This window comes from Moschus berezovskii, chromosome 8 (genome assembly GCF_049115385.1).
Source record: "Moschus berezovskii isolate FMDL1 chromosome 8, NW_MosBer_1.0, whole genome shotgun sequence".
In the NCBI taxonomy this organism is placed as follows: Eukaryota; Metazoa; Chordata; class Mammalia; order Artiodactyla; family Moschidae; genus Moschus; species Moschus berezovskii.
Genome location: NC_142467.1, coordinates 91949799 through 91976135, shown reverse-complemented (window position 1 = coordinate 91976135; position 26337 = coordinate 91949799). Strand labels below are relative to the sequence as shown.

At 51.8% G+C, this 26337-nt stretch overlaps 1 protein-coding gene across 6 annotated transcripts in view; it reads left to right on the top strand.

Moving 5' to 3' along the window:
* The first annotated feature begins 4694 nt into the window (after positions 1-4694).
* DOT1L (DOT1 like histone lysine methyltransferase) overlaps positions 4695-26337 on the top strand; it is a 53604-nt gene continuing 31961 nt past the window's right edge. For 5 of the 6 annotated variants that reach the window (XM_055431512.2, XM_055431511.2, XM_055431514.2 and 2 more), the window contains exons 1-4: positions 4695-5014; positions 15501-15544; positions 23765-23839; positions 26094-26157. In XM_055431512.2, the coding sequence (XP_055287487.2) occupies positions 4934-5014; positions 15501-15544; positions 23765-23839; positions 26094-26157 (264 nt within the window). In that variant the 5' untranslated portion in view covers positions 4695-4933. The remainder of the gene's footprint in view (positions 5015-15500; positions 15545-23764; positions 23840-26093; positions 26158-26337) is intronic. The other variant, XM_088838845.1, reaches the window with a different exon arrangement.

Here is a 26337-nt window from a genome sequence, read left to right as displayed (position 1 = left end):
GTGGTGACTTAATCCAAGGATCAAGAGGAACCATAAAGATGTTAAACAATGTGACCTTTAAACTAACTGGTTAGAAGTGATGTATTTTAAGGACAGGAGTCAATTAAAAATGTACAGATTAATACTGGTAAACATATAAAACTGCTATAATCTTCCTTTCCTGGGGCACTCTTTACCACCTCTCAGTGTTTATGCTGAGGTCTTTGTATTTTCTTTCTCTTTAATGAATCCTATTCACTTGCTACCTTGAGTGTTTCCATGTCTGTGAAACTCATTCTTCACCTCCATGAACAAGAACTTGGATTCCTGTTTCATTAGGTATTTGGTAAATACTTGCCAAATAAACGAGCTGAAGACAAGGATGAATGGATGAATAAATGAAGATTACCACATAGGAAGGAAGAGGAGGGTTCCCATTCTGGCTCTCGGGGGTTGGGAGATCAAGTAAGAGGTCTGTCCTCAATAAACTGATTAGCCCCCTCCAGGGTTCCCTGGGACTGAGGGTTTTCCCAGAATTCCAGCACTAAAACTTGGGTGGTCCAGGGCAAACTGGGGGTGAGGGATTGGCCAGCCAACTAAACCATGATAACAATTCCAACTGCAATATTTGGAAGGACTAATGCTGAAGCTGAAGCTCTAATACTTTGGCCACCTGATGCAAACAGCTGATTCTTTGGAAAAGTCCCTGATGCTGGGAAAAGTTGAGGACAAGAAGAGAAAGGGGTGACACAGGATGAGATGATTGGATGGCATCACTGACTCAATGGACATGAGTTTGAGCAAACTCAGGGAGATAGTGAAGGAAAGGGAAGCCTGGCAAGCTGCGGTCCATGGGGTCGCAAAGAGTCAGATATGACTTAGAGACTGAACAGCAACAAAGGGTAGGTGAGGGTACACCCTGAGACCAGCCTCATGTAGGAGAGTCTGAGAAGGTTCTGGAGGAAGTGACAGTAACAGAGGAGGGAGGGAGGAGTCTAAGGAAGAAAGTGGCATGCTGACAGCATGTGCCAATATCCCTGGGCCCGAAGACATACCTGACTAGGGCTTGCTTTGACATCTGTCAGATGGTGGGGGTGGGTACAGGGAGGGGCTAGGGTTTTCAGCTGTCTATGGGCTATCCTGTGGCTGGTGCCTGAATCAGGGTCTCAGAGGACCCTGGGGGTCTCTGCAGAAATGGGGTTGGTGACAGCTAAGGGAGAATGGGAAGAAGCGGAGAGGCAAGGGAGCAGGGAGAGACAGACATTTTCTGCAGACAACAGCTCTCTCTAGCTATGTCCTGTGGGATGCAAGCTTAAAATAGCTCCTAGTGCAGGGAGCCTGGGAGCCACGGTGACTGGCTCTCCTCTGTGGCGTGGGTAAGGTGGTGGCTCTGGGCATCTTGGGCTGGGAAAAGAGTGCCCAGAGCAGGGACCCTTCTCTCCAGGACCTTGCTGGCCTTCTTTACCAGCGCTGTGAGTCCTCCAGCCCTGTGAGTGGGGGGCTCATCCATTTCTGAGTCCTCCTGTTGGGTCCCCTTACAACACAGACACACAACTTTGGTGGGTGTGTTCCCAGCAACCAGGGCATCCATTTTTTAAAGATTTTGGAGGATAAACATACAGACAAGGGCAGAATGGATACTTTTTCAAGTGAGTGACTCTGTGTAACCCCCACCCAGAGTCCTGACCAAGAACACCCTTGGGGATCCAGCCTCTATCTGGGGCTCCGGAGGGACCTTCAGAAGCTTCCCTAGACCTTCCTGCAGATCCTGTCTCTCCCTCCACGTCCTTGTGAGCAGCACCCGGGGGTGCGGGACTGTGGGGCTGTACTGCTGTTAGGACAGTCAGAACCCCATGTGGGCTCCAGCCAGCCCCCCTGCGAGCGCCCTGTGAACTTCTCTGACCCCAAGACACCTCACCTGGGAACCTGAAACACTAAAGGCACACACTGAAAGCACAAGCATTCGGCTTCCTGGCTGGCACAGAGGAGGTGCTCAACTGTCACAAGGGTCTGTGTCAATGAGTGTTCTCCAGACAAACAGGATCCATGGGGTGTATATATACACGCACATAACATACGTTTTTTTGTGTTAAGTCGCTCAGTTGTGTCCAACTCTTTGTGACTCCATGGAGTGCAGCCTGCCAGGCTCCTCTATCTATAGGATTCTCCAGGCAAGAATACTAGAATGAGTAGCCATTCCCTTCTCCAGGGGATCTTCTCGAGCCAGGGATGGAACTCAGGTCTTCTGCATTGGAGGCAGATTCTTTATCATCTGAGCCACCAGGAAAGCCCCCATATACATATATACACGCATACAAAAATATACAGGTGTGTACACATATGCAGTACGTATACACACTTATACATCTATAATATATACAATGTAATGCACATAAATACATACATATAAAATAGAGTTTGTATATATGCAGTATATAAACACACATATACACATATATACAATTTGTCGTTGTTCAGTCACTAAGTCATGTCTGACTCTTTGCAACTCTATGAACTGCAGCGTGCCAGGATGTCCTTCACTATCTCCCTGAGTTTGTTCAAACTCATGTCCATTGAGTTAGTGATGCCATCCAACCATCTCATCTTCTGTCACCCCCTTCTCCTCTCCGTGTATATGCATCCACACATACAAAGATATATAGGTGTGTATATATACTATATATATATGTATATGCACTCATGTTGTTTAGTTGCTAAGTCGTGTCCAACTCTTTTGCAACCCCAAGGACTGTAGCCTGCCAGGCTCTTCCATCCATGGGATTTCCCAGGAAAGAATACTGGGAAATTTCTTTCTCCAGGGAATCTTTCCCATCCAGGGATTGAACCCTTGTCTCCTGATGGCAGGCAGATTTCTTTTTTACCACTGAGCCAACAGTATGTATGCATGGTTGCTCAATCGTGTCTGACTCTCTGTGACCCCGTGGACTGCAGCTTGCTAGGTGGAAGCCATATACAAAGTGTATATACATATATACATATAATACCTATACAACATATACAGGTATATAACATATATACACACCTGTACATATATACTGTATATATACAGTATGACAAGACTGTATATTGTCACGTTGCTCATTTAACTTCTATGCAGTGTGCATGCATGCGAAGTACCTTCAGCTGTGTTCAACTCTTTGTTGCCCCATGGACTGTAGCCCGCCAGGCTCCTCTGTCCATGGGGATTCTCCAGGCAAGAACACTGGAGTGGGTTGCCATGCCCTCCTCTGGTCTATACAGAGTACATCATGTGAAATGCCGGGCTGGATGAATCACAAGATGGAAGAAATATCAAGATTGCTGGGAGAAATATCAACAACCTCAGATATGCAGATGATACCACTCAAATGGCAGAAAATGAGGAGGAACTAAAGAGCCTCTTAGTGAGGGTGAAAGAGGAGAATTAAAAAGTTGGCTTGAAACTCAACATTCAGAAAACTAAGATCACAGCATCCAGCCCCACCACTTAATGGCAAAAAAATGGGAAAAAATGGAAGCAGTGACAAATTTCATTTTCTCGGGCTGCAAAATCACTGTATGCTTCCCAGGTGGCTCAGCGGTAAAGAATCTGCCTGCCAGGGCAGGATACACAGGAGATGTATGTTTGATCACTGAATTGAGAAGATCCCCTGGAGGAGGAAATGGAAATCCACTGCAGTATTCTTGCTTGGAAATCCCATGGACAGAGGAGTCTGGTGGGCTATGTCCATGGAGTCGCAAAGAGTTGGACATGACTGAGCACACACACACACAATTACTGGGGATGGTGACTGCAGCCACGAAATTAAAAGATCCTTGCTCCTTGGATGGAAACTATGACAAACCTAGACAGTATATTAAGAAACAGAGACATCACTTTGCCATCAAAGGTCCATATAGTCAAAGCTCTGTTTTTTCCAGTAGTCATGTATGGATGTGAGATTTGGACCATAAAGAAGGCCAAGCACCAAAGAATTGATGCTTTTGTGTTGTGGTGTTGAAGACTCTTGAGAGTCCCTCCAGACTGCAAAGACATCAAAACGGTCAATCCTAAAAGAAATTAACCCTGAATATTCATTGGAAGGACTGATGCTGAAGCTCTAATACTTTGGCTACCTGACGGGAAAAGCGGACTCATTGGAAAAGACTCTGACGCTGGGAAAGATTGAGGGCAAAAGGAGAAGCGGGTGGCAGAGGATGAGACAGTTAGTTTTCATCACTGACTCAATTCACTGACATAAATTTGAGAAAATTTGGGGGGATACTGGAGGATACAGGAACCTGGCATACTGCAGTCCATGGGGTCACAAAATGTTGGATACAGCTTACCTACTGAACAACAACAATAGGCTAAATACATGGCATTCTTGTGACCGAAGCCGGGACTCTACCGATCACCTTTAATGAGAAATTATACTTTCATTATGGGGGGGGGAGGGTGTTCCTGTTCGCCAAGAGCGGGTTTCGAACCCTCCATCCCAGGCCTTGCGGGGTCTCCCCGGGTTCCCGCTTGGGGCTGGTGGGGGCAGCCGAGGGCAGCCGAGGACGTGCGTGCGTGCGTGCGTGCGTGCGTGGGAGCGGGAGAGCCCACGGGGCGGGCCGGAGGGGGGGGCGCGCGAGGAGCGGCGGGCGGGGCAGCAGGAGCGCACCGCCTCCTCGCGCCAGGCCCCCCCGCGCGCGCGCCGCGAGTGGTTCAGCCCGGCCCCCGGCTCATTGTGCTCGTCTCACGCCGGCCCAAGATGGCGGCGGCGCTGGAGGCCCCGGGCCTGTGACCACAAAGAGGGAGCCGGGGGCTGGACCGGAGCGCGGTGGCGGCGGCTGAGGCCCAGGCCAGGCCCCCTCCCCTCAGCCTTCTGCCCGCCCTCCTCCGCCCGTCCGCCCCGCCCCTGCCGGCGGGGCCCCGCCCCTCCCCCAACCGCCCGACTAGCATGGTGCGGCGGCCGCGCGCGCTGACATGGGGGAGAAGCTGGAGCTGAGGCTCAAGTCGCCCGTGGGGGCCGAGCCCGCCGTCTACCCATGGCCGCTGCCGGTCTACGTGAGTGCCGCCCCGCTCTTCCCCGAGCCCCCTCTCCCCAGACCCCCGCCCCCTACTCCCCGCTGCGCTTGGTTGGGGGGCCCACAGAGAAACGGAGCGACTCGAGCCCCCAACCTTCCTTGGGACCCCCCATTCCCTCCCCGCCGGATTCCCGGCGGCCGTTTCCAAGCCCCGCGCGCAGGGTGGGCAGCGGGGAACCCGGGCCGGCCGAGGGCGCAGACTGGGCCGCGGGGACCCTGCGCCTCCGAGGGGCGCCCGAGCCGGGCTGCCGTTGGTCCTGCAGGGATGGGGACCCCCGTTCCCCGGGCCTGGACGGCCGGCGGGCTTGCCTTTCCGTACTTTATGATTTGACGTGTAGGGTTTCTCTTTGCTGGTAGTTTCTTCTTGGCGCTGTCACCGTGCTCAGCTTTTTTATTTTTGAGGACACCCTTTCCTCCTCCTTCTTTCCAGTTGTTAATTTTGTAAATTAGGCATTTGTCTCTCTAATTTTGAGTGGCAGGACTGGCTTGAGCTTTGGAAAGGAAGCGTCCTGTTCCCGGATCTTGAGTGGGTGGGCTGGCCAGACCCTTGGCAAGGACGCGTCATGTTCCCTAATTTGAGTGGGTGGGCTGGCCGGACCCTTGGAAAGGAGGCGTCCTGTTCCCTGATCTTGTGTGGCCTTTGGAAAATGACAGGCCGAACGGAAATTTACACAGGCGTCCGGGTGATTCCAGACATGCAGGGCGCGGGGTGGGCGCCCCGGCTCCTGTCGCCGGTGGCGGCGTGGGTGCGCGTCTCTGTGTCCCAAGGACCGGCTCGGGCTGGGCAGCGCGCCTTCGGGAGGGAAAGCACAGCGGGCGCGGTGGGCAGGCGCCTTTGGGGCGCCCTTTCGCGCGCTCGGCTTGCGGGGGGACCGGCCTCCACGGGACCCGGCGGGGAAGCCCGCGCGCCCCGCCCCTCGCGCGGGCTCCGTGTGTGTCAGTTTTTGGAAACTGTCGCGGCCAGGGGCGGGGTCAGGACTCTGGGACCGCCCGGGAGCCGACGTTGGCTCTTGGCCTGGTGCTCCGCGGTTCTCCGAGGTCGGAGGCTTTCCAGCCCGCCGAGCGCACCGGCGCTTTCTATTTTTGCGCTTCCTGCGCCCGGAGGCGCGGCTGAGCCCGGGCTCTGGCTTTTCCGGTTGGGTAGCTCTGTGTCGCCCTGGCGCGCGGCCTGAGCAGTGGGCAGGGCGGGGAGACGACCCTGGGGACAGAAACTGAAAGTGGGGAGAACCTTCAAAACTCCAGTTGATCCACCTGCCTCCCTCTCTGCCCCCGTTACTGCACTCGTCTTGTACCAGTGCGTTGGCCGGTACATTTTTCAAAACCTAATTTGTTTATCCTCAGTAGACATGAAGTGTGGTTCACTTGTACCTCACAGTTCTAGAGTATTTGACAGATCATTGCAGTCAGGCAGCAGAACAATCCCATCAAACCATCTGCTGCCCTTTGGCATCAACTCGCCTCTGGCTTCCTGGCCACCAGTCTCATCTCAGTCCCTAAGGTTTTGGCTTTTCTGGGAAGTCAAGTAAATGGGGTCAACAATGTGTAGCTTTTTGATTCGGGCTGCTTTGGCTCTGGAAAATGTATGTGAGATTCATGCCCGTTGTTGAGGGTGTGAGAAGTCACTCCTTTTCCCTGCTATGCGGTTTTGAGAGGATCAGGAATAGAGTTGCTAAACAGCCCAGGGCAGGTGAACTTGGATTTTCACCTCACTTGGGAGAACACTCTGGGAGTCAGACTGGGGTCTGTGCTGAATGTCAGTTTAACAGCATTCCTGCATCTTGGAAATTGGTATTTTTCCTAAATTGATGTTTTGAGCATCAGGAATCTAGAAATCCACTGTGACCCAGCACCGAAGCACCTGAAACTAAGATGAGTCTTCATCATTGTTGCCATCACCATCTTATTTTCAGGGCGGAGCAAGGCCAGAGGTCTGTTCAGTTCAGTTCAGTCGCTCAGTCATGTCCGACTCTGCGACCCCATGGACTGCAACACGCCAGGCCTCCCTATCCATCACCAACTCCTGGAGTTCACTCAAACTCATGTCCATTGAGTCGGTGATGCCATCCAACCATCTCATCCTCTGTCATCCCCTTCTACTCCTTCCTTCAACCTTTCCCAGCTTCAGGGTCTTTTCAAATGAGTCAGCTCTTTGCATCAGGTGGCCAACGTATTGGAGTTTCAGCTTCAACATCAGCCCTTCCAATGAATATTCAGAACTGATTTCCTTTAGGATGGACTGGTTGGAGCTCCTTGCCGTCCAAGGGACTCTCTAGAGTTTTCCCCAACAACACAGTTCAAAAGCATCAATTCTTCGGCGCTCAGCTTTCTTTATAGTCCAACTCTCACATCCATACATGACTACTGGAAAAACCATAGCCTTGACTAGACGGACTTTTGTTGGCAAAGTAATGTCTCTGCTTTTTAATATGCTGTTTAGGTTGGTCATAACTTTCCTTCCAAAGAGTAAGCGTCTTTTAATTTCATGGCTGCGGTCACCATCTGCAGTGATTTTGGAGCCTCCCAAAATAAAGTCTGCCACTGTTTCCACAGTTTCCCCATCTGTTTGCCATGAAGTGATGGGACCGGATGCCATGATCTTAGTTTTCTGAGTGTTAAGCTTTAAGCCAACTCTTTCACTCTCCTCTTTCACTTTCATCAAGAGGCTCTTTAGGCCTTCTTCACTTTCTGCCATAAGGGTGGTGTCATCTGCATATCTGAGGTTATTGATATTTCTCCCGGCAGTCTTAATTCCAGCTTGTGCTTCCTCCAGCCCAGCGTTTCTCATGATGTACTTTGAATAAATAAGCAGGGTGATAACATACAGAGGTCTGTAACCTTTGTCAGTAAGACATCGTGTGTGTCCAGGTCACAACGGGAGCTGGCTTTCCAGTGGTGGGCGGGTCTGAACTAGAGAGCGTCTTTCCCTTGCTGGCAGGACCTCACTTGGCAGGGTTCAGGGTGTGCTGCCTGCCTGGCTTGGCACTCCATCTGAGGTCAGCAGCCATTCCTGAGGTGGCAATCCCAAGACCAGGCAGTGGCCGGGGGCCGTGCCATGGTCAGCAAGATGCAACCTTCCTAAAGCAGTGCAGTGACGTCTGCTCCCCTCCCGTGTCCCCACTGGGAGATTTTGCTTTCTCACAGGAAGTGAGGGGGCAGAACTTTATTATGAGTTCATATTTTGTGATGACTCGATGATGAGTACATTAAGAAAATGGGCCACTTCCAGGAGCATAGCCTTTCCAAAGGTCAGATTACTCATGTGACCACACGTTCAAAATGACTGAACTTGCTTGTTCATTGATTCATTCATTCATCCCAGCACCTTCTGGATATCTCCAGTGTTCCAGGGGGAACGGAGCACCGTACACAGTGTTCTTGCTCTCAGGAAACTTCTGAAGGAGGATCGGTGGGCGGTCTGTAAACACAGAGGTGCAATGGAGGTGTAGTGCCCTGGGGATGAGGTCCTGGAGGGCGGGGCTGAGGGAGGGTGAGTGGCTTCTCCACAGAGGGGCACCCACAGGAGGAAGTGCAAACAACCACAATCTTCCACACGCAGAAATGTCCAGCCTCCGAAACAGGTTTTTGCACAATTGACAAATAAGAAGGTGTGGTGGAGGCCAAGTTTTGTTCCTTCTGTCACAGAGTTCCCAAATGTCCACTTGCAGCTTATGGCAGCGTTGCTAAAGCAGGATGGTCCTTCTCTTGGTGGAAAACTGGGTCTCAGCTCTGGAGGGAGCAGGTGCCTGGTGGCCGGGCCAGAGGTTGCGAGGGCGGGCGGTAGTCCTTCCCCTTGGTGACTCATGAGGCCGTGGGTGTGGAGCAGCCTCGGTGTGACTGTCCCTGCCTGCCTCCGCTAGCGCACGAGTCTCTGATGAATGCTGAGCTGTCATGCCCCAGACTCGACTGTGAGTAGCAGCTGAAGTGGGCGGCTGGCTGATCCGTCCCTCCCTATGACTCAAAAAATATTTTCTGCTCTGACCTCTGTGTGCATGAGTGAGTGCTGACTAATCCGAGCTCAGGTGGAAGTCAGGTTAACCCTCTGACGGCTCTCTGTGGGTGAGGTGACCACTTTAGAGAGGAAGGCATCATCGGAAAAGCCTGGTACCCACATGTGGCTCTCAGCTTCTGTACCCTGGTCCCTGACATCCAGATGTCCTGGTGTAGGCAGGCCCAGTCTCTGTTCCTGGTGGGAGGAGCCAGCGGCTGGAACCTGGGGTGTTCACTAGGGAGGACGTGGCGGCGCTGTGGGCCACCTGCCCCAGTCTTCCTCTGGGAGCCCTGTCCTTTTCTCTTAAACTTTTTGTTTTGAGAAAATCATAGATTCTTGTACAGTTGTAAGAAATGAGACAGAGACACCCCGTGTTGTCTTCTCTCTGTTTCTCCTGATGGTGACATCTTTCAAAACTGCACAATGATGTAATTGTTTCCTTGGCCATGGAGTCCCTGCAGGGTGTGACCGGCCGTGTCTGCAGGTGCCTGGGTCCTGGGCTCTGTGCTCGTCTCCCAAGAGATCCCTCTTGCCCATCTTTCTTCCTCTTCTCAGTCCTGGAGCTCTCCCCAGTTTGCGCACCTGTCTCTCCACCAGGGATGACAGTCCATTCTGTTCTCTTGCTCAGGCTGTGCCTGGGAGCCTCTTTGGCTCCTTCTCTGTCTCTTCAGGCTGTCCTGCCCTTCCCACCACCAGGTCTCCTGCCCCCTGGCGCCTGTGGCGGTCCCGAGAATGTTCAGAGAGGACGTGCCCGAGTCTGTCCATGTCCTCCGCAGCCTCCCTCGCTGCCCGCCCACCTGACCTCCCCTCCCAACCACCATTTCTCTTTCCTTCCCTGACTCTTTCTCCACCCATGGTCACTGTCTCAGTACCTAGCCCGGGGGTGATTAGCCCTGGGGCAGTGTTCCTTGGTACCCCTGTGTTGGACAGGGCCCTCTCCCAGCCGAGCCTCGGCCCTGTGAGCTGGGTGGGGAGGTCCGAGGCTCCAGCATCATCGTGTGTGACCTTGGATGGAGAAACCATCTTTGATGGGCTTCAGTTTGAATCCCCTGAGTTAGTCGTGGGGTCCGTGGCTGAGGCACAGAAGGTGCATTAGCGTTATGCAGGGGGATGGGCGACCCCTGGCAGGGGAATACTACCTCCGGAACTGCTGCTGCTTTGCTCCTCAGGGACAGCAAGGGTCAGGGGCTTGGGATGGGGACTCCCCAGAAGGATTTCCCCGCTGCATGGCGGTGTTGGACCTGTTCTCAGTGGATTATGTTTTCCCTCGTCTGTGAGAGGCTCCCCGTGGTCTGCTCTGGGCTTGCCCTGGGACTGAGCCAGGCTCCCACCGAGGGGCGGGGCTGGGCCCACACCTGGTCTGGGTCCAGCCAGGTGAAGAGGCAGGACATGGGAGGAGCAGCCTTGCTGGGTCTTGTGGTTTTTGTGTTTTTTTAATAGCAGCTTTGTCCTAAGCTCTACGCTTTTTGAAATTTTAGGGGGAGTGAGCCTATAATCTCAAGATACCTTAAAGAGCAAAATTTGAAGTGCCCTTCTTAGTAAATTTATTTAGAATCAAGCTTAAAACTCGCCACCAGCAAATCATTTTCATAGCCTGTATGGCAACTGAACTTTCTATTTAATTTTTCCGCACTGCTTTATTATAAGACATAGGTTGCAAAAGATAATAAGCTATCTGTATTGTAAGCTGAACAGAATGAGAATCATAGAGTAGATTTGCAGCAATCTCTTCTGAGGATAGCAAGAAAAATAGACATTTCCATTGTGCCTTTAGATTCGCAGTCAGGTTGATGTAAACAAATAGCCCCAGGTCATTCACTTTAAAACCTAAATAAAGAAACAAACAATTGGCCAACTAGAGGTGTAGAATTGGTATAGAATGTAAAGGCTCAAGAGACAGTTACAGGTTAACCTGTGGTATCCTCTAATGCACATTAATGAAATCTTCTTTATGTATGGTTGGGAAGATCCCCTGGAGGAGGAAATGGCAACCTGCTCCAGTATTTTTGCCTGGAGAATCCCATGGACAGAGGAGCCTGATGGGCTACAGTCCATGGGGTTGCAAAAAGTCAGACACGACTGAGCAACTAATACTTTTTTACTTTTATTTTGTCCAGATAACATTCATACCACACAGCTCACCTGCTGCAGGTGTACAATTTAGGGGATTTTACTGTACTGTATTACTGTATTCAGAGTTGTGCAGCTGTCATATCTAATTCCAGAACATTTCATCCCCTCAAAAGACCTGCATCCCCCCTCCCCAGCCCCTGACAACCAGGAACCCACTCCCTGTGTCTCTGGACTGGCCTGTTCTGCACGTTTCCCATCAGTGGAATCACACCCTGTGTGTCCTTCTGCTTCTGTCACTGAGCATTGTGTTCTCAGGGTCTGCCCACATGGTAGCGAGTGTCAGTGCTTCTCCCCTTTGCAGGGCCAAGTGATGCTCCTGTGTGTGGAGGGACAAATTGTGGGTCTTGAGGCCCCTCGAGAGGCACTCATTTGGCCTTGGTCCTGGGGTGGCTGGCACCAGGTGCCCTTGTGGGGGCATTGACAGTGACCCCTGCTGGGGGTGGGACACCGCTGGAGCGCTAAGGTGAGGCTTGCCTGGACTTCCCAGACCTCAGGCTGGCAGCCATGTGGCCACTGGTTGCTCAGGGATCTTGGGTGAGTCCTTCTGCCGACTGGGCCCCTGGAAGGGCCTCCTGACCTTCCTGTCCCTTGCCCTCCTTTCCCATCACGGCCTTGGCCTTGGCCTCAGGCAAGGAGAGTTCTGGTGCTGAGCTTTTGGTCATCCTCTTCTCCCATCACCCCAGAGTCCCTCCTCGACAGCCCCTCTGTGTGGACCCCCACTGGCACTACTCTGATCTGAAGACCTGTGGAGTGTGAGAAGCGGCCAGAGCCGAGAGGTTATGAGAGCTTCCTAGTCATTCAGGTGGTCAGGACCGCCACGGGAAGCTGGCCAGGCCCTGCAGCAGCATCACGAAGTTGGAGGAGGCATATTGTCAACCATTCCCTCCTCTCTTTCTGGTGTTAGAGCTTGGGACAGCTTGAGTTTACCTCATCTCAGATGAGACCACACTCCAAGCCCCGTGTCTTCCCAGGGGCCCCTGCAGGCCCTGCAGGAGGAGGGGCCCTGAACATGTCCTGGCTGCCTGGGGGCCCAGAGAGGGAGTACGGTCCACAGCCGGACACACTCCTGCCACATGGCGTGGGCTCTTGCACACGGGCATTCATGGGGCCCTTCATGGTACTCCTTGTTTTGTAATCTCATGGTGGTGACTGGAATCAAATGATTCTGGTTACTACTGCATCTTCCTCTGGCTCTCAGACTTGTTCTTGCAGGCTGTGCTTCCTGCATATCGGCCTAAACTCAGGCTGTGTATCGGTTATCTGTGGTGTGTAACAAAGCAGCCTGAAATTTAGCAACTTGAATAACATACACTGATGACCACTCATGATGTCTGAGGGCAGGAACTGAGAGCTGGCAGGCCAGGGAATCTGGTCAGGTGACCACAGGAGGCTGCGGCAGATGCTTCATCCAAATGCTGATGGGGCCAGAATCATGGCTCCCCTACATGCTGCCTGAGACTCTCCAGTCCATGGGGCGAGTTCCCCTCAGAGTAAATGTCTCAGCATTGGTGGAGAGGCCCAGACCGTCCCCCTCATTCCATGGCTGCCCCACTGCCCTGTGCACTGTCCATATGAGCTACTCTCTGAATGGACCCTTCAGGACAGCGTGGTGTTGTCTCTGCCGTCGGTGCTGTAGGGGCTTGGGGATGCCTGCCAGGGCTGTGGGGACTTGACTTCCTGGATGTTGTTGACCTGTGAGCATCCCAGAGACTCAGGATTTTCCTGCTGAGGTTGGGGGTGCTTTTAACAGTATATCACATCTACTCCCAAACATTTTGTTGTTATTAGTTTGATTTTGCCACCTCATGTGACTTGGGGGATCTTAGCTCCCTGATCAGGGATTGAACCCGGGCCCTCAGCAGTGAGAGTGTAGACACCTCCAAGGAATTCCCTGTTAATGACGTTCAGTTCAGTTCAGTCGCTCAGTCGTGTCCGACTCTTCGTGACCCCATGAATCACAGCACGCCAGGCATCCCTGTCCATCACCAACTCCCGGAGTTCACTCAAACTCATGTCCATCGAGTCGGTGCTGCCATCCAGCCATCTCATTCTCTGTTGTCCCCTTCTCCTTCTGCCCCCAATCCCTCCCAGCATCAGTCTTTTCCAATGAGTCAAATCTTTGCATGAGGTGGCCGAAGTATTGGAGTTTCAGCTTTAGCATCAGTCCTTCCAATGAACACCCAGGATTGATCTCCTTTAGAATGGACTGGTTGGATCTCCTTGCAGTCCAAGAGACTCTCAAGAGTCTTCTCCGACACCACAGTTCAAAAGCATCAATTCTTCGGCGATCAGCTTTCTTCACAGTCCAACTCTCACATCCATACATGACCACTGGAAAAACCATAGCCTTGACTAGACGGACCTTTGTTGGCGAAGTACTGTCTCTGCTTAATATACTATCTAGGTTGGTCATAACTTTCCTTCCAACATTATTGAGGTGTAATTCCTGCACCGTGCAACTCATCTGCCCTGAGCATGCTGTTCCCTGGTTTGTGCACTAAATATAGTCATCACTACCACTAACGTTAGAACCTTCCATTGCCCCAGGGAGAAACCCCAATCAACATTCCCCCCATCCTCCTGCCCCTGCCCCTGACAACCAGAAACCCACTGTCTGTGTCTGTGGATCAGCCTGTTCTGGACGTTTCCCATCAGTGGAATCACACCCTGTGTGTCCCTCTGAGTCTGCTGCTCTCACTGAGCTTCGTGTCCTCAGGGTCCGTCCACATGGCAGTGAGTGTCGGGTCTCCTCTCCTTTTCGAGGTCGAGCGGTGCTCGCGTGCGTGGAGGGACATGTGTGTTTGTTCACTCACCCATCGGTGGTGGTTCGGGCGATCTCTAGTTTGGGGCTATGGTTGTCTGTGCCCCCTTCTTTTGGACAGACACCCAGAGGGGGATTGCTGTGTCAGGTGGGGCCTTCTTCACCTTTTGAGGAGCTACCAGCTGCCCGCACCGTTCTGACATTTGCCACGAGGTGTTGGGGCCTGTCGCTCCCACCTGTGGTTCTTCCCCAAAGTGTTGGGTCAGTGGTGGTGATTCTGGGGCTCGGGCACCCCATACCAGGAACCACTGGTCTGCGGGGCTGTCCAGTGTTGGACTGAACACACTCCACCTCCTGCCCCACCTTGTCTAAGTGAAAGGAGTTCAGTGAATGTTTACTGCTCCGTCCTTGGTAAGTTGGAGGGTATTCATGATAGAAGGTTGATTTTTGTCCTTTGCCTTAAAAAGTAAGACTTTGGACAGACGATTACATATTGCAATTCTATTTACAAACATCCAGAACAGGCAAATCCATAGAGACAGAGAGTGGATTAGTGTTTTCAGGGGTCAGGGGGAGGCCCGTCTGCTGATGGGGTGATGGAATGTTCTGGAAATAGAGTGCTGGTTTCACAGCCCTGAGTGTACTGACTCTACCACATTGCACACTTGAAGCGGGGTCTGTTCATTGTTGAGTTACACCTCAGTAGAGCTGCTGTTAAACAACGATGAGGCTAGGGCCGTGAAAGTGGTTCTGGAGCGCCAAATTGGGTGGGGCCCTGTCCTGCGACCTGCCCTCGTGGCTGTTGTCCATCATGAAACCGGGAAACGGTGGCCTGGGCTGAGAAGGGCAGTTGCTGTCCCAGGCAGGGCTGGTGGCTCTGGGTCTCTTGCCTCACTTCCGGTTTCAGCCTGTGCTCTTTGCGGCCCTCCTCACCAAGGTCAGAGTGAAAGTGTGGCCTCGAGTTACAGGCATCTGTGCACGCACCCTCACTTGTGTTTCTTTGGTCACACTGCACAGCATGTGGGATCTTGGTTCCCTGACCAGGGATTGAACCCACGCCCCTTGCATTGGAAGCACGGGGTCTTAACCACTGGAAGTCCTCCCTTGGTTTCTGCGTGGTCTCCAGTTCACTGGTTACCGAGACTGCAGGGAGAGGCCAGAGCGACCTGTGATGTGCCCACTGGAAAAAGCAGCTGGGAGGGCACTGCTGTGGCCGGGCAGGATAATGGCTGCTCACCTACTCCGGGCAGTGACAGGACCCTTGTTTCCCATTTTACAGACGGAAGCCAAGGCCTACAGAGAGTCAGGGACCTAGAGCCAGGCCTGTGGCTGCCCGGCTGGAAAAGTGCCTAGGAGAGCCTTGGGGAAGGAGGGTTGGAGGTTAGACTCTGGCCCAGCCCCTTCCCTTCTCTGCTGTCTGCTGGGTGCCCCCAGGGCCAGTGTGCCCCTTATGGCGGGGACCCCAGTGCCATGGGTGGGGAAATGAGATGGGAAGGCCTAGGAGCTAGAGTGCCTGCCTCCTCTGGTTGCCACTGTCACCAAGGCTGGAGGGACGGCTCTAAACCCTGTCCCATTATCTTTCAGGACAAACACCACGATGCTGCTCATGAAATCATCGAGACCATCAGGTGAGTGTGGCACCTGCTGGGGTGGGGCCTGGGGGTGGGGCCTCAGGTGGGCCCTCAGCGCCTAGACGTGCACTCTGACTCTCACCCCAGGCTCCTGGCCCTTGCTTTCAGCCCCCACATGTCAGCCTCCCTGTTCCTCCATCCTGGTCTACCTCAGCATCGTTACCGTGGAGAACCCGGGGAAACTGTGGCTGGGGTCAGGTGCCTGAGTGTGACCCAGCACAGGGCCTGGTGCTTTGTGAGCTTCCTGGGGGCAGGGGTAGAATCCCCAGTGGCAGGTTCCCACAGGCCCCCTCCCCTTTCCCTCATCACCTGCTTTCCTCTCCTGTCATGGGGTTTGGGTTTGGGCCACTCCTCCCCATGTGAGCCCACCCCTTGTGTACAGAGGAGGGCAGGCACCTGACAGGCTGGCCTGGGCGGCTCCAGGAGAAAGGCCTCTGCGGTATTTCTGGTGGGTTTCCTCCTCACACTGGACCTGAGGGTTTGCGATGGCCTCCATAGTGACCAAGCCTCGGCGTTCTGTGACCACTCTCTCCTGGCTCTGGCACCTCCCTTGTGCCGTTATATCCTCTCAAATCTGCAGTGGCCAGGCTGGCAGTGCCCTGTGAAGGAGGCCTCGTTCTGCCCCTGGCAGCTGAGCGGCTCAGCCTCCTGAGCTCGTCTGCTTCACTTTCAGGGCCGAGCTGGGCCTCTGGGCAGGATTGTCTGGGAGACCGAGTGAAGCCTCGTGTGCATCTCACAGGGTGGGCCTGACTGGGGGGGGGGGTGCTATGAATGTGGAATCTACTTTTTTTCATGGTGTAATCCACAAACCAGTTGGTTGGTGGAGTAGTGCTATGAGCGGCTTAGTTTAGTTTATTTTTCAAGAAGGCTACCAGTTAGGGGGGCTTCCCAGGTGGCTCAAGTGTAAAGAATTTACCTGCCAGTGCAGGAGACGAAATGTGGGTTCAATCCCTGGGTCAGGAAGATATCCTGGAGGAGGAAATGGCACCCCACTCCCGTTTCCTGCCTGAAAAAATATCCCATGGACAGAGGAGCCTGGTGGGCTATAGTTCATGGGATCGCAAGAGAGTCGGACATTACAGCGACTAAGCACCCACACGTGTCAGTCAGTTAGGAAGGGAGGCCATGTGGTTAGGCGAGGGGCTCCTAGTTGGCCAGCCTGGGTTCCCTCCCTCCTCCCTTGGGCCAAGTGAGTTTTGGGGGCGGGCTGGCCTTGTTACCTGCTTCTTCCTGAGGGGAAGGCAGCAGGACTGGGTGCAGCTGGCCAGGCAGAACCAGGTTCTCTGGAGCCTCCAGGTGGCCGGGTCCTTTCCGGGCCTGGCAGGGCCCCCTCCCCAACCTCCAGTCTACAGGCTACTTCAGTCCTTCCCTCTGGTCTCCACAGATGACTTTTTCCCACTGGTAAAGATGACAGCCACCTGTTTTGTTTCTTCTCTTAGCTTACTTTTCATCCTGGAGGATTTCTGACATGGCAGAGATGGACAGTGTATGACGAGCCCACGTGCCCGTCACCCAGCCTAGTGTTTGTTTCACCTGTACTAGTGCCATGGGTGGGGAAACGAGGTGGGAATGCCATCCACTTGTCCTCTTTTTCCGCGTGTTTACTGGGACAGTCAAGGTGTGACTGAAGTACAGGAGGGAGCCCACCTGTTCAGAGCGAGCATGGTGGCCAGTGTGGATGTGTGGGTGTCCCCTTGTACCTGTGTGAGAAGGAGTCACCCCATTTGCCTGGGCCCCCTGTCGGCCCCCTCCCTCCACTCCTGTCCCTGGGCAGCCCAGCCTGCTTTCTGTTGCTGTGGATTACTTTGCATTTTCTAGAATTTTACATTTTTAAAATGTGTCAAAAGCTTTTCTTTCTTACTCCTGAGGAGTGCACCATTGGTGCATCCTTTCACCAAATGACAGACACATTTCTGATTTTTGGCAGTTGTAAGTAAAGCTGTTGTAAATGCCCCATGGAGGTCTTTGTGTGGATATGTCTTCCTTCATTCTGGGTAAATACCTGGGAATGAGGCTGCTGGATTGTGCTTGAAGGAAGGCCTCCCCCTCCAAGCTGCAGGCAGCCATGCAGGACCGCTCCTGTGGCTCCCTTGTTGGCAGGGCATGTTAACGGGATTGTTTTTGCTGGTCCGGTTTGAGTCCTGTGGTGGTGTCATTGTGGTTTTAATGAGAATTTTCTGAATAATTAATGATGTTCATCATCTTTTGCCTGCTTTTAAAAAAACTTTTTTAATTATTGAATTTTGAGCATTCTTTATCATTCTGGCTTATCCTTTATTAGGTATGTGTTTTGTGAATATTTTCTTTCATCTGTGGCTTATCTCTTCACGTTCATAAGAGTGTCTTTTAAAGAGTAGATATCTTAAATTTTGATAGAAGTCTAATTTATCAACTTTTTTCTTTTATAGTTTGCAGTTTTTTGCATGCTGAGATATGTGTGCCTAACTTGAGGTCATAAAGATTTTCTGCCATGGTTTCTGGAAGTTTTATGGTTTAGGTTTTACATTTACCATCTTTTTATCCACTTTGAGTAAACTTTTACATGAGGTGCAGAGCATATGTTGAGGCTCATTGGTTTGCATGTGGACGTCCCGTAGTTCCAGCAGCATTTGTTGATGAAACTGTCCTCTCTCTCTCTCTGGAATTTCCTTGTCACCTTTGTGAAAGAGGTGTATGAGGTGATTTGTTTCTAGAATCTCTTTCAGTGCCACTGACACATGGCTCTGTCCTTTGGGCAGTACTACAGCTTATGGTAAGCTTTGGAATCACAGGAAGTCCTCCATTTTTATTCTTTTTAAACGTTGCTTTGGTTAGTCCACCGCCTTTGCATTTCCATGTAAATTTTCTAATCAGCCTGTTGATTTTTCACAATTTGTTTAGGAATTGTATTGAATCTGTAGGTAATTTTGGAGAGATTTGCCATCACAGTTGAGTCTTCCAGTCCATGAACATGGTATGTCTCTCTACTTGCTCAGGCCTTTCAGCTCTTCTCTTGGCAGCGCTATGGCATTGTGGCATGGAGGTCTTGGACAACCATTTGTTAGATTTATTCCTAGCTCATTCATGCTTTTGGCATTACTGTTAAGTGGGATTGTGTGTTAAATTTCATGTTCTGTTTGTCTCCTACTTGTGGGTAAAATACAGTTGATTTTTGTATGGTAACCATGGCCTTGTGCTCAATTCATCAATCCTAGTAGTAGTTTTGTAGATTTCCTGGGACTTGCTGTGGAAATAAAAGTAATTCTATCACCTGTTATTTCTTTTTCTTGGCATTATTGAATTGGCTGGGAACCTTGGAGACTGTTTTGTGATAAAGTGAGGGGAGGTTGCATTCTTATCTTTTCCTTCATCTCTGGGGCAGGGATGTTAGATTTAGTCTTCCACCATGGAGGTGACGTTAGCTGTAGTTCCTCACGGATGCCCAATACAAGTTTGAGAACATGCTCTACTATTCCTGGTGGCGTTTTCCCTAGGTGTAACAGTTGCGTCATTGTTAGGTTAAAAAAAAAAAAGAAAGGAAAAGGCCATAACTTCTACAGTTTAACACTGAAATACTTATGAATGAAAATGTCATGTGTGGTCTGCTTCCAGATAGCATGGAATGGGTGCAGAAAAGTGTTCATGGTAAGAGCTCTGAACCCAACAAGAGGCTTGTGGTGTCTGCGTGCCTTGCTGTGGTGAGGTGCTGTCTTCCAGGTTTCTTTAATGTAAAGTTACCATTTTCCCCATTTTTTCGAAAGTTACTTGTTAATTTTGGGCTCTGCTGGGTCTTCATTGCTGTGAGGGCTTTTTCCCTCTAGTTGTGGAGAATGGGGGTTACTCTCCAGTTGCAGTGACACACTCCTCATTGCGGTGACTTCTCTTGTTGTGGAGCATGGGCTGTCGGACTCTTGGCCTTCAGTGGTTGCGGCTCCTAGTCTGTAGGGCACAGGCTCAGTAGTTGTGACAGATGGGCTCAGCTGCTCAGTGACATGTGGGAGCTTCCTGGATCAGGGATCGAACCTGTGTCTCCTGCAGTGGCAGGTGAATTCTTTACCACTGAGCCACCAGGGAAGCTCCTGCTTTCCCCTTTTTAATTAATAAAAATCGTGGGGGAAATCCTTGGAGACTGTACAGAGATCCTGTTTCTTCTTGGACTTTTGCAACTGATTGTAGGATCCAGAAGTGAATCTCACTGCTGAGAACTAGTTACCAGGGCATTTGAAAGGCTCTTCTGTTTTGCTTTCTTCCCCTGCCCCGTTAGTCATTGAAGCTTTTCTGGGAGGAAGGGCTGTTCCCGTGTAGGCACTGGTTTCATCCTGTGGGTCCTAGCCCACTTCTGCTGTACCTGCTTTGCTCCTCAGTCGTTCCCGTGCTGGCCTGGGGGCTCTCTGGATTTGTGCCCCGGCCCCTTGACTTGACCCTGCCTGCTCCCAGCACAGCCTCATTATCTGGAGCCCCAAGATGCTCCACAGCCATCTTGAGTTTGCTGTGTCCCAGCCCGAGTCGGCCGCTTCCCCAGAGAGTTCTGGTCTCCTCCCCTGGAGAGGAGTTTGTGCTGCTTTTTAGAGATCAAGTTGTTTGTCTTCTTACTGAGTTTTAAGATTCTTAACATGCCAGGTTTTAAGATCAGTTGTGAATTAATCTTTGTGTCTAATGTGGGTTTGTGTTTATGGGGGTCAAGATTCTTTTTTCCTGTTCAATATTCAATCCTTCCAGCCTTATTTATTGAAATATTCCTTTTCCCATCACATTGCCTTGGTGCTTTGGTCAAAAATCATGTTAAAATTTAGTCTATTTCTGGACTCCATGTCCTGTCTGGTTGATCTGTCTGTTCGCCTCTGCCAACGCCACACTTATTCTTGCTTTCTGTTGGCTGTGCATGGGCTCTGTTGTTGCAGCGTGTGGGCTTAGTTGCCCTGCAACATGTGGGATCTTAGTTCCCTGATCAGGGATCGGGCTCTCGTCCCCTGCACTAGGTGAAGTCTTAACCACTGGACCACCAGGGAGATCCCACCGTCCCACTCTTGGTTACTGTAAATTTACAGTACATCTCAAATCAAGGCGGTGTAAATTTTGCAACAGTGCTTTTCTAAAAAAATATATATGTATTATTTATTTGACTGTACTGAGTCTTACTTGCAGCATAAGGGATCTTCGATCTTCATGGTGACATGCAGGATCTTTAGTTTCGATATGTGGGATCTAGTTCCCCAACCAGGGCCCGAACCCCAGGCCCCCCAGCAATGGGAGCACAGTCTTAGCCACTGGACCACCAGGGAAGTCCCATTGCTGTTATTTTTAAAGACTATTTTGGCTCTTCTAGATTCTCTGCCCTTGTATGTCAGTTTGAGAATTGGTTTGTCTGTTTCTCCAAAAAAACCTAACTGAATTTTTTAGAGGAATCACTTTGCATTTTAGTTTGAGGAGGAGGTTTAACAATACTTAGTCCTATATTTCCGGAGAAGGCAATGGCAAGCCACTCCAGTACTCTTGCCTAGAAAATCCCATGGATGGAGGAGCCTGGTAGGCTGCAGTCCGTGGGGATCGGACACGACTGAGCGACTTCACTTTCACTTTTCACTTTCATACATTGGAGAAGGAAATGGCAACCCACTCCAGTGTTCTTGCCTGGAGAATCCCAGGGAAGGGGGAGCCTGGTGGGCTTCCGTCTATGGGGTCACACAGAGTCGGACACGACTGAAGTGACTTAGCAGCAGCAGCAGCAGCAGCAGTCTTATATTTCACGAGCATTTTTTGTGTGTTTGTGTATTTACGTTGCCTTTAAGTTCTGTCAGCAATATTTTGTTGTTTTCAATGTAGAAGTCAAGATCATTCCTAAGTATTTACGTTTGAATGTTATTTTAAGTAACATATAAAACTTCTCTTGTTCTAAATTCTTTGTTGCTGGCGTTTGTAAGTACAGTTGACCTGTATCCTGTGACCTTGCTGAACCCACACGAGTTCTGGTAGCTTCTCCATAAACTCTTCAGGTTGGCCCATGTACTGAATTGTGTGGCATCCCTCCGTTTGCTTCTTCCTTCCCGGCCTTTGTGCTGTTGGTTGGTTTTTCCTGCCATTTTCCTGCCACGCGAACGCTGTCCGGGCCCTGTGGTAGAAGGCTGGAGGTCCCAGTCCTTCCCTGCTGCTGCGGTGTGGATGCCCTCCCAAGGAAAGCAGATGTGCTGGAGAAGCGCTCGCCAGAGGTAGAGGTCTCTGCTCCAAAGGCCCAAGGGAGAGAGACTGATGACATGGGGCAGTCACTTGGGTTCCCTTGGGGCTGAGGGAGCTGGCACTGCCCAGCCAGCCCCAGGGACTGTGGGTGGGTCTCGCAGAGAGGGGAGCCAGACCTCTGACGTGGGAGCTCTGGCCACCCAGTGGCTAGGGCCAGTGTGTGTGTCAGATGGTCCCCGGAGTGGGTGGGCATGCATGGTGAGAGAACTGCCCTTTCCTGCTTTCCAACCCTTGGCCTCCTTGGGCCCCTCCTGGCAGAGCCCACAGCAGGGAAGGGACAGCAGCTCCTCCAGCCCTCCCCGCCCCTCCATCAGGTGGAGGGTGGCTCTTTCCACTCTTGTTTCCTGAGTTTTTATTGTGAATAGAAACTGATTTCATCATGTGTGTCATCTGCATGTGTTGAGACAATTGTATGATTTTTTTTTCCTCCTTTATTCTCTCAGTGATATGAATTACAGTGACTGGTTTTAGTGTTAAACAACCTTCCATTCCTGGGATAAACTCCACTGGAATAAGATGTGTTACTGATTTCAGCTAACTAACATTTCTAGAGGAGTTTTGTGGCTGCATTTTTGAGGGATACCAGGTTGACAGCTGCATCTTTACAAGGCTTTGTCCTCTGGTTTTGGTAGTATGGCAACATTGGCCTCCCCAAGCTGGAAAGGGTCAGTGTCACCACTTCTCCATTGATTCGCAGAATTCGCCGGAGAAGCTTTATGGGCTGGGAGTCTCTTTCTGATAGAAAGTCAACGTCACGTTCTGTGCTAGGTGTCGCACTGTTCAGATGTTCGGCTTCTTGTGTCGATTTTGGTAATTTGCATCTTTTAAGGAATTTGTTCACTTCTCCTACGTTGTTGAGTCTATTGACATGCCATTTTTTGTAATTTTCCTTTTATTCTCTGTAAGCTCTGTCATGATGACTCCTCTTTCACAATTTTTCCCAAGATTGTATCAGGATCCAGTCAGGGTTACACCTTGGAATCAGCAGGTTCCCCCTCCATCTCTTTTTCCCCAGTGCAGTATTTTTCGTTTTCATTTTTTGTGGGGGTGATCTTAGTCCCCATCCATGCATTGGATCCTGGCCCTCAACAGTTAAGGCGCCGAGTCCTAACCACTGGACCACCAGAGAAGTCTGGCAGTTGAAGAAACCCTGTTATTTGTCTTCAGTTCAGTTCAGTTCAGTCGCTCAGTCGTGTCCGACTCTCCGCGACCCCATGAATCACAGCACGCCAGGCCTCCCTGTCCATCACCAACCCCCGGAGTACACTCAAATTCATGTCCACAGAGTCGGTGATGCCATCCAGCCATCTCATTCTCCGTCGTCCCCTTCTCCTCCCGCCCCCAACCTTTCCCAGCATCAGAGTCTTTTCCAATGAGTCAACTCGTCGCATGAGGTGGCCAAAGTATTGCAGTTTCAGCTTTAGCATCAGTCCCTCCAATGAGCATCCAGGGTTGATCTCCTTTAGAATGGACTGGTTGGATCTCCTTGCAGTATAAGGGACTCTCATGAGTCTTCTCCAACACCACAGTTCAAAAGCATCGATTCTTCGGCGATCAGCCTTCTTCACAGTCCAACTCTCACATCCATACATGACCACGGGAAAAACCATAGCCTTGACTAGACGGACCTTTGTTGGCAAAGTAATGTCTTAGGATTAGTTAATTCTTCAAATAATCGTTCCCTTTTATTTCTGGTCGATGCATTGCTTTTCAGACTCTCTGATTTAAGCTGATTGGTGTCCTAGACCCTGTAACACATTAAATTCATTGAGCTCCCAATGGCCAGTTTTGTTTTAAACTGTGTAATTCGTAAGGACAGCATCCTCCTAAGGACACGTCTTTACAGTGTTTGTTTTGGAGTCACACCTCCCTTCACTCTTTTCACATTTTGAGTTGAGTAGCCAGAATGTTCTGTTTTTGTATTTGCAGAGTCAGCAATGTTTACGAACAGCATTGAGAGTAAGTAGAAGATAGCGCACTAACACTAGTTTCCTTTGCGTTTAGATGGGTCTGTGAAGAAATCCCGGATCTCAAGCTTGCTATGGAGAACTACGTTTTAATTGACTACGATACTAAAAGGTAAGCAGAGTTGTGCCGGGGCTGCGTCTCCACCGGGGACGGGCTCCGTGTGTGTGGACACAGCCTAAATTTAGACCTTCCTCGACACTGCGGGCTGATGGGAAGTTTCCTTTTAGACTTGGCCATAGCCAGCACTGAGTTATTTTGGTAGGAAATGTTTATCAAATATTGGCAGAGGCTGTCAGAGTGAGGACATAATTGGAAAGTGGGATCAGCGTGTGTAAAGCTGGAGTTGCTCTCTCCACGGCAGCGACTACCGTCGCTGGCCTGGCTTCTCAAGCCTTGGCCCCCGGCTCCAGCCAGGTCTCATGGTTTTGGCCGCTCCCTGCAGTTTCCTCAGGCACATCCTGGATCTCCTAGAAGAGTCCTGTGGGTGGGGAAGGGCGAGGCCGGGTCTGGAATGCCTGCCTGGAATTTCTTTTTGTTTTTCTTTGAGAGACTCTCCTGCCTCTTTCAGTTCTTGGCAGGCTTGCTTTGATGGCTCGCAGGCTATGAGCCTAGGTGACATCTCCTGATGGAGAAGGTGGCCCCAAGGCGCCTGTGGGCGCCCCTGCACAAAGGCCGAGTGGTCTCCCTCCTGTGTCTGGAGGACTTGCCGAACTCAGTCAGCCCTAGTCCCTTCCCGTCACTTCCCACCTCCTCCTGGTCCGATAATTGGCACAGGTGGCTTTTATGGGCTCAGGTGGCTGGGTGCACATGTCGGCCCTGACCCCAGGGTGCAGGCGCCTGTGGATGCTAACTTTGAACGTCAGTCTCGAGATCCACACGGTTCACATTTCCTGGTGGTCAAGGGCCGAGTGCCTGGCTTGAGCAGTGGAGTATTGAGAGGTGCTTCTGCTCCAAGGTGCTTGCGTGGGGGAAGGGAGGGGGAGTTCCGAAGCTCCTAAACAGACTGAAAGGATTCCAGGCTGGGAGAGGGCAGGCACAGTCTGATGGCGACTCCCCGCCCCCTGCAACCCAAGTGACCTCAGAGTCCTGCCCAGAGCAGGGGTCTGTGAGGGCAGGGCTGGCACACCGGGGCCCAGGTGCCAGGCGCCTCTGAGCCTCTGTGTGTGTGCATTCTCCCAGGAGAAGATATGCCAGGGTGTAGTCAGGGGCTCTGACGGGGACATGGAAACTGGAGTACAAGGAAGGAATCTGGGAACTAGTGCGTGTTTTCTCCCTGAGGACAGCCAGACTGGAGTGTCGGCACTTGCCCTGGCTGCCCACTACTGGCAGGGCCCCTTTTGGGCTGGCACTGGGCTGGACTCCTCCGCTGAGCATACAGTTAGCTCTTCCAGAATGGGTTTCCCGCCTCATCGTGTCAGCCTGCTCCCGGCATATTAGAGCCACGTGTCCCCTCGCTGTCTGTCTGAGGTTTCACTGGCCTTGCCCACGTCTGCTCTTTCCCGTTCTTGAGGTCTCTGGCTTTTCAGCTTCTGCTGCTATTCTCAGAGACTGAACGTGCCATATGGTTATGGGTCCGTTTAGATCCCTTTGCTTCTGTTAGAAAAGGAACTGCACTTAAGCTCTTGGGGTCCATCCAGGGCCCAGGGGTCTTGATGCAGGTTGAGAGAGGCTGTGGGTGGGACCCCCATGTCTCTGCATATATCTCAGGGGTCCCCGGGCTCTTGGTACTCACTGGGGAGCAGCTGTCTTGCTGCCCGGCCTGTGGGTGGCATTAGGAGACATGCCCCCTGCTCCGTGCAGCACAGACGCCAGGGCAGACCCCTCGTGCTGTGGGCCTCAGGCCACTCAGTGCTGGTACTGACAAACGTGGATGCCCCAGATACACTCTGGGAAAACCCGGGCTGGGGGCTTCCATGGGGAGAAGCCAGGTCGACAACTCCCTTGCTGGATCTCTGACGTGGATGCTTGTATCTGGGCGAGTGTCAGCAGTTCACACTGTTAGGTAAATGGAAGCCACACCGGCAGGAAGGCAGGTGCTGACCTCTGTCTGCAGGGTTGGGGTGTTGATTATTGTCCCCTCCCACCCAACTGGCAGAGCTGGGAGCCCTCCCTGCCTGCAGTGGCCCTTGGCACCCAGGTGTCCCCCAGCCCTGGGGCAGCAGGACTTACTGCATCTACAGGTGGTGGTGAGGCCAGCCTTGGTCTGCCTGCCTTGTTCTGTGACTAGCTGTAAAGCTCATTCCTCACCCAAGCCTTCAGGGCACAGTGAACTTGGCTCTGCCCCATGGCCTCTGCCCCCTCTGCTGAGGCCTAGAGGCTTGTTCTGAGCCCAGCGGTGACCAGTGCCTTCCCTTGCTTGTTTTAGCTTTGAGAGTATGCAGAGGCTCTGTGACAAGTACAACCGGGCCATCGACAGCATCCACCAGCTGGTAGGTGGCCTTCACCCTCACCTCGGACCTGCCTCATCATCTCGGCCCCCCGAGCTGTGGTTCAGGCACCTTCCTTGCCCATCAGGTCATGGTGTGGAGTCTGCGGTGTCCCAGGGTGGTGGACCCTATGGCCCGGGGCTGGAGCTGTGTTGATGCAGATGGCTGGGGCTGAGCTGGCCA